General features: G+C 35.7%; 1 protein-coding gene across 1 annotated transcript; it reads right to left on the reverse strand.

The window, feature by feature from the left end:
• Positions 1-1,161: 1,161 nt before the first annotated feature.
• Positions 1,162-12,469, reverse strand: LOC132545866 (sodium-coupled monocarboxylate transporter 2-like). Its single transcript, XM_060209538.1, has 14 exons — positions 12,430-12,469; positions 11,952-12,019; positions 11,628-11,708; positions 11,291-11,364; positions 10,959-11,096; positions 10,218-10,353; positions 9,873-9,961; positions 7,684-7,796; positions 7,414-7,484; positions 6,089-6,175; positions 4,751-4,974; positions 4,107-4,207; positions 1,675-1,793; positions 1,162-1,281 (listed from the first exon to the last, which is right to left on the reverse strand). Exons 2-14 carry the CDS (start codon positions 12,003-12,005, stop codon positions 1,162-1,164), a joined length of 1,407 nt encoding a protein of 468 aa, XP_060065521.1. The 5' UTR covers positions 12,006-12,019; positions 12,430-12,469.
• Between the last annotated feature and the right edge of the window lie 209 nt (positions 12,470-12,678).

Below are 12,678 nucleotides of genomic sequence, written 5' to 3' on the forward strand. Positions count from 1 at the left end.
TATTTTTGTTCACCTTAGGCAAGGAAGGTTTCTGCAAAATTTCGTTGAAATCGGAAAGAAGTCGTGAAAGTTCAAAGTTTATGAAGGCACGACGAAAGACGCAGCACAATGGTGATCTTAATAGGTTACCGTGAGACTATGTCTCACGTTAATTATCAAGTAGCTACACAATATAAGAGATACTTCATGCCAATATCTTTATATTTTGATTTTATGGTTTGAGCATATTTAGAGTAGAGAAAGTGCACAGGACTATTTTATAAAACTGTTACATCTCAAATCTCTCAGAAAATACCAACATATATATAACCTCAAAATCAAACAAGAACAAAATATGAAGTAAGATTTACCAGGTTCCTGAAAAAGTAGAAGAATATTTTTTTTATTTAACTGCAAAAAACCATTATATATTTTTATCAAAATTTCAAAAAAAAAAAAAAAAAATGTCAGGTACATATAGGATCTAACGATTTTCTTTTGGGAGTGAAATCTACTGTAGCTCATCATAATGTCCTGGTCTTGGACACAGATGTTACCTTTATCTTATTCGTCATATTGTTATTGTTTGAACCAAGACTGGGTTGGACTGCGCAGGGTCACTGTAACTCACTGTCAACTGTTGCATTCCACTGTCATGCGGTAAAGTAAAAACTTATTTCACAAATATGCATGCAAACATAAAGAAATACAACATACAGAGCATGTATTTAAATGTTACCAAAGTAAGTCAAATGGTCAAATCGTAACTGAAAAATCGTAGGTCGACGTAATCATGAAAAGATTGGGATAACAGGCACACTAAAGCAACTTTTGTGGTACATCCATATAATGGAGTTAACTCTAACAGAATATTTACCAATATATATATACAGCTTATTCAACGCCTCACCTTATGACAAAATGTTATTAAAACTGAAAACTTCAATTTCAGATAATCAAGTTATATCTACAATTGTGTATATACCATTTTCGTTAACGTAACCGTTTGATTGCTTCATGAAATTCCCAAGGGTCTTATCGAAGATTATTCCCCATGTAATACTACTTCTGGTCTTCGGACCATCAAAAATGAAGTCAACAATGTGGACACATTTATATGATATATTAATGCGTGTTTATTTTCATCTGAGGATTTAAGATGTATAGATGACTTTCATATCATTAGATCAGTGTTGTGTCAGGAGCATTGTCTCCCTCGTTACTAAGAACGCATTCGCGCAGTTTACTGGTTAGCTCTTCATTTCCGGTATCACTGTCAATCATCGCCAACAATTGTGGTCTCTATAAGTAATACACAAATGTCAAAAGGTGTTTTTGGAAGATAGCATTACAATAAAAAAACAGATTATATAGTTTGATTAAGAAGCCTGTCCTGTAAATTCACATTCATTGGAATTCGACAAACTGAAAGCCTACTGAGATAGAAAAGTAATTGTACTGCTAAGGAATATACTTAAAAGGCGTTAACCAACTCCGATATTTTTCTCAATATTTTCAAAACGCGAAAGAAATAGAACAATGCATTTAAATTAATTATCAAAGTTGAGCCAATTATCACTTCCGTGCTCTGTTACCAAGAAACTGATTCATGTAATTACTAATGAAATGGGATGAAGCATTATGATGTTTCTTTAAATCCCTCGTGTTTACTACTGAATGATAGCGTAAATAAACCTTTTTGAAGTCCGCGCCACAATACAAAAGTTTCTTCAATCGGTCCGGTAACCATGGGCAACAATTATCAAAGAATGGCAACATGTATCTCACGTCTACTTCTGTTGAGCCATGTTTACCTACCAAAGGATGACAATACAAAATGTGAGAAATATGTCTGTATGTATCTCCGATAAGACAGGTCTACCTGCAAACGGATGACAATACAAAGTGTGAAAAATCTGGCTGTGTGTTTCTCCGATAAGACAGGTCTATTTGACAGACAACGGATGGCAATAAAAAGTGTGTACAAAATTATCTGCATTTGTCTCATAAAACGGGTTTACCTAACATCAGGTGACCATACTTAGTGTGTAACGACAGGTCTGCCTAACATCGGGTGACCATTCAAACTGTGTAACGACAGGTCTACCTAACATCGGGTGACCATACAAAGTGTGTAACGACGGGTCTACCTAACATCGGGTGACCATACAAAGTGTGTACCGACAGGTCTACCTAACATCGGGTGACCATACAAAGTGTGTAACGACGGGTCTACCTAACATCGGGTGACCATATAAAGTGTGTACCGACAGGTCTACCTAACATCGGGTGACCATACAAAGTGTGTAACGACAGGTCTACCTAACATCGGGTGACCATACAAAGTGTGTAACGACAGGTCTACCTAACATCGGGTGACAATACTTCGTATGTAACGACGGGTCTACCTAACATCGGGTGACCATACAATGTGTTTAACGACGGGTTTATCTAACATCAGGTGACTATACTTAGTATGTAACGACGGGTCTACCTAATATCGGGTGACCATACAAAGTGTGTAACGACAGGTCTACCTAACATCGGGTGACCATACAAAGTGTGTAACGACAGGCCTACCTAACATCGGGTGACCATACAAAGTGTGTAACGACAGGTCTACCTAACATCGGGTGACCATACAAAGTGTGTAACGACGGGTCTACCTAACATCGGGTGACCATACAAAGTGTGTAACGACAGGTCTACCTAACATCGGGTGACCATACAAAGTGTGTAACGACAGGTCTACCTAACATCGGGTGACAATACTTCGTATGTAACGACGGGTCTACCTAACATCGGGTGACCATACAATGTGTTTAACGACGGGTTTATCTAACATCAGGTGACTATACTTAGTATGTAACGACGGGTCTACCTAATATCGGGTGACCATACAAAGTGTGTAACGACAGGTCTACCTAACATCGGGTGACCATACAAAGTGTGTAACGACAGGTCTACCTAACATCGGGTGACCATACAAAGTGTGTAACGACAGGTCTACCTAACATCGGGTGACCATACAAAGTGTGTAACGACGGATCTACCTAACATCGGGTGACCATACAAAGTGTGTAACGACAGGTCTACCTAACATCGGGTGATGTGTAACGACAGGTCTACCTAACAGACAATACTTCGTATGTAACGACGGGTCTACCTAACATCGGGTGACCATACAATGTGTTTAACGACGGGTTTATCTAACATCAGGTGACTATACTTAGTATGTAACGACGGGTCTACCTAATATCGGGTGACCATACAAAGTGTGTAACGACAGGTCTACCTAACATCGGGTGACCATACAAAGTGTGTACCGACAGGTCTACCTAACATCGGGTGACCATACAAAGTGTGTAACGACAGGTCTACCTAACATCGAGTGATCATATTTAGTATGTAACGACGGGTCTACCTAACATCGGGTGACCATACAAAGTGTGTAACGACGGGTCTACCTAACATCAGGTGACCATACTTAGTATGTAACGACGGGTCTACCTAACATCGGGTGACCATACAAAGTGTGTAACGACGGGTCTACCTAACATCGGGTGACCATACTTAGTATGTAACGACAGGTCTACCTAACATCGGGTGACCATACAAAGTGTGTAACGACAGGTCTACCTAACATCGGGTGACCATACTTAGTATGTAACGACGGGTCTACCTAACATCGGATAACAACACAAATTGTGTAGAATATGTCTGTATGTGTTTCCGATAAGGCAGGTGTACCTGCAAAAGTAAAGATTGATAAAATATACCAAACAATTATTGTGTTTTCTGCATGTACCTGTGATTGGATCAGCCTACCTACAAAAGTTTACAATATAAAATATATGCCGTATTTTAACGTCTTCGTGGGATAGTTACGTCCTTGTAATCGCTTGTCCCTAACCGCTTTATGTTATTCATTTTACACATAATAAGACAATTAACAACAGAAAGCTAAGTGATTACTCTGTGCCCTTATTCTCCTGATGTACATAAACCAGCATTGTCGAACTAGAAATCATAATACATGGAGTCAGGATTTTCAGGAAAATTTCAGTCATCGATAGTTTAACAACTTTATTTTACAAAAGACTCTCAAGTGAATAAATAAACTATACCTGTCATAAAAGACACGATGGTCCCCACGAGGATGGTCGTCATTATACTCAAAGGTGACAGCCAGAAATACGAAATGGAATAAAGAATGTCCAGTCCACGACTAAAATTGAAATATACATACAAATGAATTATTTTTACACATTGTTTCGATTTAATGACAGCGCTCGTGCTTGACACTTAAGTGTGTAATCTAATTTCTTTTAAATTTACAAATGTTTATACATATAAACAATACGATTTATTTTTAACAATGTATATCAAAATGCAAAAGTTTGTGATATTAAGTTTAATTTTTTTCTATGCAAAAGTATGTCCTAATTCCAGTCAACAGGATTATTTGTCATGGGTTGTTTTATATGGTTAAATATATATACTAGTATAGGGTGAAATGACAATCATCGTAATGAAACTTAAATTATGAACAATACGCGTGTTTTCTAGACATCAAATAGTCCCTTCTTCTTGTTTTATCGTGATGTGCTTAATAAAAAAACTGAATTTTGAAAATTGACGAATATTCTAGCCTTTTATAAATACAGGTCACGATGTTTAGTTTATACATCAAATAATACTTAATTCAACTAACGTTTTATTATTCTTTATGCATTATTTTATCTAGACAACTACCAGGTATTAAACTAACTTCACTGTGGGTTCTATCGAGGACGGAGTTGTTCTGTAACTGGTAATGTTGTGCACAAGTGCTAATGATGTCACATATGAAGTGTTTAAAGATATATTATTTCGGCACATGTCGACAGGAGCTGACGGTAAGGTCGTTGATTTCACCAAAGTTGTAGAGAAGCTTTGACCTAAAGCAATCCAAAGTACTAAAGCCATCCCTGTAATTCCACCAACAACTGTTCCCTGAAAGAATTTATATACAGCGTCCGTCCGATAAAAATATGTTACAAAAATGTAAATTTCTAATTATAAGCACAATTTGAAAAAGAATGACAATAAAGTTAACAACTATTTTAAATGTCTTATTTACTCAATGAGAATGACAACAGAGGCAGAAATTCTTAGGCACAAGATGGCCTTACAGTGAATTTTCCATTTATGATAGCAGTATTACCTTTTCTCCAGCCTTTGGAGTTCCCAACCTATGGTGTTTACCTTTCGTTGTTAATTCGACATTCAAAGACTTGTTCCCAGTATCAAGATTTCCGTAATTATGTTGGCAACCGATAGACAAACTCACACACATGGAGTAATGCAGGTTGATGAAGACTAAGGGGACGTTTTACGGTCGTCATAGTAACTTCATTGAGAAATATTCTATTTCTTTGTGCGATATGAAGGTGGTGGCATTTGATGCTCGTTAATATACCTGGAATTGCCTTGTTATCGTTTGGAACATGACACTACTTACTAGGATTGATTTACGTGAAGGGGGATGGTCATCGATAAAACAGAAAACGCTTACTCTTCCGAAACCCCTGATCTTATTCTCCTATTACTTTTTCAAGAGTCTCCGTCCTTTTATTTTTTATTTATTTTCTTTCTGCCCAACAGTTTAATCAAATTGGTGTTTGATTAATAATCCGATAAGATGTCAGCATTCTTTTTGTTGTTTTGGTACAATTTCTTAAGTTGTACAACAGACATATAAAATAATAACACCTTGCATTGCGATCTTAATAAAAGTTACATTGTAGTAAAATGATATCAAATAAACTGTATTATAAAGCTGCTTCATCTTCCTAAGAATAATCTATAATATCAGATACGAAGACTTTGGCTGAATGTCAGAAAAAAAGAGATTTACGTGAAGACACGTGAAAAACTAAAACTCTTATCTGAAGGTGTTCCAGAATGGCAAGCGTCTCCTACTTCATTGATCGTTTTCAAACTCTTGTTCTGTCTAGTTTCTGCTCTTCCTAGTGCATGAAGGCTTCTTAAGTTGGAGTCTTTGTATGTTCTCCCTTTCTTACTCCACAAATTGATTTTTTTAGGATGAAAACAGGACATTACATACTTTTGAGTTAGCCCATGGACAAAATGCAGCAAAAAAGAACATTCCGGCGGCAGCTCCACCGAAACTCGACAGCATACTGAAGGTAATCTGTGAAAACATTTTAAGACAGAAACAAAAATAAACGAATACTCTAATTAATCTTCTTCATAAAATATGCTTATTTCGACTCTGCCGTCATTTGACGTCATCAAGCCTAGCTTATTTATGACGTCATAATAGAGATATTATACGTGTGCCTTACGCTTTATCTCCTTATTACCATAAGGCATGACAAAATTATTCAGTAACGTGATAAAGTGTACTTATACACTAGAAAATGTTTCTTTGCAATGTTTCGTGATGGATTTTGTGTTCTCACGTTGGCTTTTGAGATCAGTGTGTTTTACACAAGCTGATAAAAACACACCTTACATGTGAGGGAAATAAACAAATTCCTAGTCTAATCAATTTCTTTAATATTGCAGAAAAGGAATTCCCAATGTTATTCTTAAAAGTGGTCTTTCCTCTTTGTGAAGTCACAGTCATGACGTCATAATATAATCTGAGAGGTGACGTCCACATTTCATGATCTAAATTTTTTTCATGACATAACATAACATAACATAACATAACGGTATATCTACCCAATCACATGTCAATCATATGATCAATACCTATATTTGTCCAAATACCCATAAAAGCAATAATGATGCAGAGAACATAGTGTTGATCATCCAAATATGTGTAATTGTAATATCTGTATGTGTCAAGATAGTTTTGATCTTTGAAATATCTGTATGTGTCAATATGATTATGGCAATTGTAATACTTCAATATGTCAATAAAGTTGTTATCATTGTAATATCCGTGGGTATCAAAACAATTGTAATATCTCTATGTGTTAATAGAGTTTTACTCCTTGTTATTGTTGTGTGTGTCAATATTGTGATCATTGTAATATCTCTATGTGTTAATAGAGTTTCACTCCTTGTTATTGTTGTGTGTGTCAATATTGTGATCATTGTAATATCTCTATGTGTTAATAGAGTTTTACTCCTTGTTATTGTTGTGTGTGTCAATATTGTGATCATTGTAATATCTCTATGTGTTAATAGAGTTTCACTCCTTGTTATTGTTGTATGTGTCAATATTGTGATCATTGTAATATCTCTATGTGTTAATAGAGTTTTACTCCTTGTTATTGTTGTATGTGTCCATATTGTTTTAATCATTGTAATATCTGAACGTGTCCATATTATTGTGATCATTATAATATCTGTATGGGTCAATATAATGTGTAATCATTGTAATATATGTAACTCTTCAGTATATATGAGCAATATTACCTGGCCTAGTGGTCCTTCGATATTTGCAATCATAAAAGATATCGCTATCCCTATCAATCCGTAGACAAAGACTGTAAAATAAATGTATTGTTAAAACATATCATTCGAACGTATCAAATATATAGTCATTTAAAAATTCGGTATGGTTAAGAACTTTTTCGATTTCGATAGCTTTTCTTTTTGCTGATGACACATAAATGTATACATAATCATTTTTTAAGAATATATTACACATAATGGAGAGCTACGATGTGATTAATACAACAATACCGGATATTTTAGCAATGGCGGTAGCTCTTGCCTCGGAAATGTCCTTCACCAGAGGTTTTACGATGTCCTCTATAGTTTGTGCAGACAGACTACTGAGTAATGATGAAATTGTACTGAAATAGATAAAACAATTTTAATCCGAAAACTCGGGAGGTCATGCAGACATACGACATATATCTGACGATAGTTCTTTTCAAAATCAAGAAGGAGAATAGTAATACGATATTGAGGAATCTTTGTTTCATCTGTTAAAGGATCGTCTTAAAGACACCTAACTAGAGCACAACCAACTGTTAAAATGGCCTGTATCATATAGCTGTTAAAGCAATCAAATTTGGCACACAAATAATTCTGTCTTGACATTAGAATATAAAATGTAAAAAAAAAAAAAAAAAAAATTACCGAGACAGACCAATGTAAACACCATCAACTTAATGGTAGTTATAAGTGAACGTTACTTAATTGACCTAAATACAGTCAACAGTTAAATGTGACGTTATTTTCAATTTTAATTCTATTTATTTCCTTATAAAATTTGAGTCGAAAACAGTTTCACTACATAAGGTAACATAACATTACATACTGATATGATTTTAAAATGGAGGGTGGTATGAAGTGTATCAATTAGGTAGGTAATCCACAGCTGAACATCGTAAATCCTAATTAAAAATGACTCTTTCTTTCCTCCAGCATTAGTCCTCAGGTATGGGAGAACCCGACATGGCTGTGGCAATGCTAATTATAGATGCACAAACACTTCATTCACTTATCATATTATTATATGCTCAACAAAAAAAGAAAGGTTAACATGTTTCCTTGGCGAATACCTGTAAATGAGTGAAAACAAAATGAGGTTGTGCAATATTAGAAAATGGTAATGTTTTACATTACAAAACCCAAGGGGGTTACCAGAATCATTCAAGCGTGTAAGTCTGTATTAGCGAAAGAGCTGCACAAGGTTTTCTGGGACTGACTTGTATCTTCGCTTGAATTTCATAAACATTCAAACTGACAACTGTTCTTTAGATCCTTAGGACTTAGAAATCACCGAATCTTGCTATCTATCAACTTTATCATTATGCCCCGGCTGTCACAAGTACAGAAAGAAAGGGCTGTAGGCATGATCCAGACTGGGGAGTCTCACCGTCGAGTTGCACGGCATTTTGGTTGCAGTGGTAACACAATTTGTCAGTTGGTAAGTCGTTTAAACCAGACTGGGTTGCAGTGGTAACACAATTTGTCAGTTGGTAAGTCGTTTAAACCAAACTGGGTCAACATCCGATCGTCCCCGAAGCGGCCGACCCCGTAAAACGACCGCCAGGGATGACCGTCGTATACGATTGATACACTTGCGCAATCGATTCGTAACCGCAGTAGAGACTACAAGGACATTGTTTGGGCGTCGTGTGTCTCCCCAAACAGTCCGCAACAGGTTGAGGGCCTACCAATTGAAAGCGCGGCGTCCCTACACTGGACCCAATTTGTTGCGACGTCACCGTAATAATCGGCGTAACTGGACCCGTGTTCAACGTCATTGGGCCTTACGACAATGGAACAATGTTCTGTTTTCAGATGAGAGGGGGGGGGGGGGGGGGGGGGAGAGAACGTCAAAATCAGCCGTCAAACTTGCAGGAGCTGGCCCAAGCCTTGATCGCTGAATGGAACAACATCTCTCTTTTAATTATCCGCCGGTTTACGAGTTCCATGCGACGACGCTGCAATGCTGTTTACTTCGCAAACGGTGGCCATACCAGTTACTAATGGTGTTACCTTTGAAATTGACCCCAACGTCCTTTACAGTCGAATAAAATCAACTGAACGCAGTTTTATGATGAACCATGACTGCAGTTTTATCAGAATTGATCAATTACTTTATTCGTACATGATTGGTAAGGATTTATGAAGGGGTTAATTAATTAATCACAGAATAAAGTAGTGTTACCTTTCTTTTTTTGTTTAGTAAGTATAGGTGAATTTAAATGATAAAAGGCCGATTGTGTGATTACAGACAAATTTTGCTGTACAACTAAGATATTGTATGATTTTTTTACTGCTATTAATACTACTCAAGAATAACCAGTTTTCACATTATGTCCATGTTCAGTTGATTGGAGAAATGGAATATGAAGATATCTTAGATTAAAAAACAAGCTCGTTATATAAAACTGATTAACATTCTTTTCCTCTACCTTAGTGACGCACTAAACAAAGCTGCTATAAACACTCCGGCCATACCGGGCAGATCACGGAACAGGACCACCACCAAATAAGGAAGAAGCTGGAAAGTATTTAACAGAAAATAATTTTGTTCCCGTTATTTCGATGTCTCATATTATTGATCGCCTAACATTGTTTCAGATTGTAGTTGCATTTTAAAGAATGTTCAACTTATGACAGATCATTTGGACAGTTTTAATTACAGAGATAACTACTTTCATTTTTTTAATCAGCAATGATTAGATTATTAACCATCAATAATAACTTATTCGATCTAACTTTTTATCATTTTAAAACCAATAAATCAATAAACCTACCTGGTTTGGATTTTCAATCTCTTTGGATGCCAATGGATCACATCGTTTCTTGTAGAAATAAGCATAAGCACATATTCCAAGAAAACAGGACAGGAGGAAATTCAGAACGGTCGATATAGTAGAAATAATCATCAACCTCAAAGAAATTATTTTAAGGAGATAATTTTATATATCAAACAGTAGGATAAATTCGGCATGTAAAGAATGAATAATTTTTATATTTCACTCATAATTGCCCGAGCATGTCACGATATTTGCAGAAAATATAAATATTATCATTTCATCATAACATATCATCTATATACAATTTGAAATGTAAGGAACAGTGATTTATTGACCATGGTCAATCTGCAATCAATGATTAGGATAATTACTACATTTCCGTATATAACTATAAACGGAATCAACGTAGAATATGTTTCGCACTCGTGAAAAAAAGTATCGACCCAAATGGATAACAATATATTGGAATATTTTGACAGTTTCTTTAAGTTTACTATTTAGACTTGATAGGACATGGAACGGTATAATAGAGTCGAAAGACTTAGACATTAGACTATATACTAAGTCGTTACCAAGCGTCAGTACATCTCGACTTAAGTTTGTATGATTGAACGGTGGAATAGAGATGAAAGACTTCATCATATCAGCTAAACGCCTTTGTGTTGTGACGATACTAAGTTTACATGTAAGTGTTTGTCGTTTAAGCACGCTTCAATACTTGTGTTTGGATTTGCATACTTGCACGCATCCCGTTTGGTAGGGATTGAACAGATCCTCTGGACAGTTGTTTGGGTGGTAAGCACGTAGGTCAGGGATATAGAGGATCCGACAACTAATGACCAAAAAGTGTTACGGATAGTCGGATCCGGATCGAAGCTGAAAGCAAAGAGTAAAACGCATTTTTTTTCTAATTCTACATACGATTTACCGCATCGAAAAGAACACATTTAATAACGTATAAAAGAAAAACTTTTGCACCCTCACAGATTCTTCATATTCTCAAAATTTCCGTTATGTAACCCCGACTTGGTTTACATCAATTGATTGTTTACATGATATACTTATGTTACCTGGGCATTTGAAGACGCATCCCAGCATTGGCATTTTCGAATATTGTTTTGAGTCCACCGACGTCAAGGGTTGTCTGGGTATGAAAACATTTTCTGAACAGGATATGTGTAGTCGCATTCATATTTTAATAACATAGAATAATTCCGTTACCCGAACCTACAGTGGATTTGGATTTACATGTATATATGCAATTAGTACCTTATGGTATTTTAGGAAGATGACGATAATCATATATATTTTTTGAATGACATATGAACTAACAGCTTATCTCATTATAGTATAATGTGTAACAAAACAGCAAAACGATATAGCATGTTGTATAGAGTGGTGCAATACCTTTATGATAATACTGAAAAAGCCAACGAACATGACAGCGAATTGAAAAACATCTGTCCATACCACCGCTCGAAGTCCACCCTGTCAAAACAAAATCTTAGTAGCCATATTACGATAAAAACATAACAAGATGTGCAAAATATGTTTTTTCATCTTTGCATTTATTTAAGTGAGATCAAAATTAAAATAAGAATTTTGAAAAATAACGGTAGCACTTAGGGCATGAATAGGAAATAAACATTTCTTAACTAGTAAAACAAATCCTTTTCAACCAAGCGATTATCAATATCATCAAAACGGATATCAGAATGAACTTAGACGTACCATTGCGGTGTATATAATCGCAGAGAAGGCAACGACCAAAACAGATGCCCACATAGGGAAGTTTGTCACTAGAAATAGAGAAACACTCTGTGTTAAAAGATTCTTCACAACATTCGAACCTTTAAAGAATATGGCGGTCTTCGTTAATATAATCTGGCTTCAGTTTTCATAAGATTTCCTACTAAAGATACACTTATTTTATCGTACGTAGACTATTTAGCGCATGCGCACTTGTAAAAAGTTTGGTCTTTTTAAGACCATTAGTCATCAGCTGACAGTATTAATTTCTAATACAAAACAACATATAAAGATATTCAGCATAAAGGATAGTGTTAGAGAAATATCAACAAATGTTTATATTGAAGTGAGATACGTATTTTCGTCAGTCACCTTTTAAACATTTATGCCCTTTATTGTGTACAAGTAGTAGTGTTAAATGTCGGTTAAGGCACAGCAAGAGATTTCTGTAATCACTTACCTGTTTCTATGGCGATTCCTGGTCCAAACAACGCTATCCCCATGTAAAACGTCTTCATATGAAAATATTGGAATCAATGTATTTTCCATCAGGATAGAAGAAGGCATTTTTTGAGAAAACTCCCCTTTAAGGAATAGTAACTTTGCTAGCTACATGAGGGTGACTTGTTGTGTTTTTATTAATAGGTTTCTTTGGAACCTGGTATTCATTAAATCTTAAATGTTTGCTTTGTAATAGGTTGTTGTATAT

Source organism: Ylistrum balloti, unplaced genomic scaffold, assembly GCF_031769215.1.
Source record: "Ylistrum balloti isolate Yb309-2 unplaced genomic scaffold, AGI_CSIRO_Ybal_v1 Utg369858, whole genome shotgun sequence".
Lineage (NCBI taxonomy): Eukaryota > Metazoa > Mollusca > Bivalvia > Pectinida > Pectinidae > Ylistrum > Ylistrum balloti.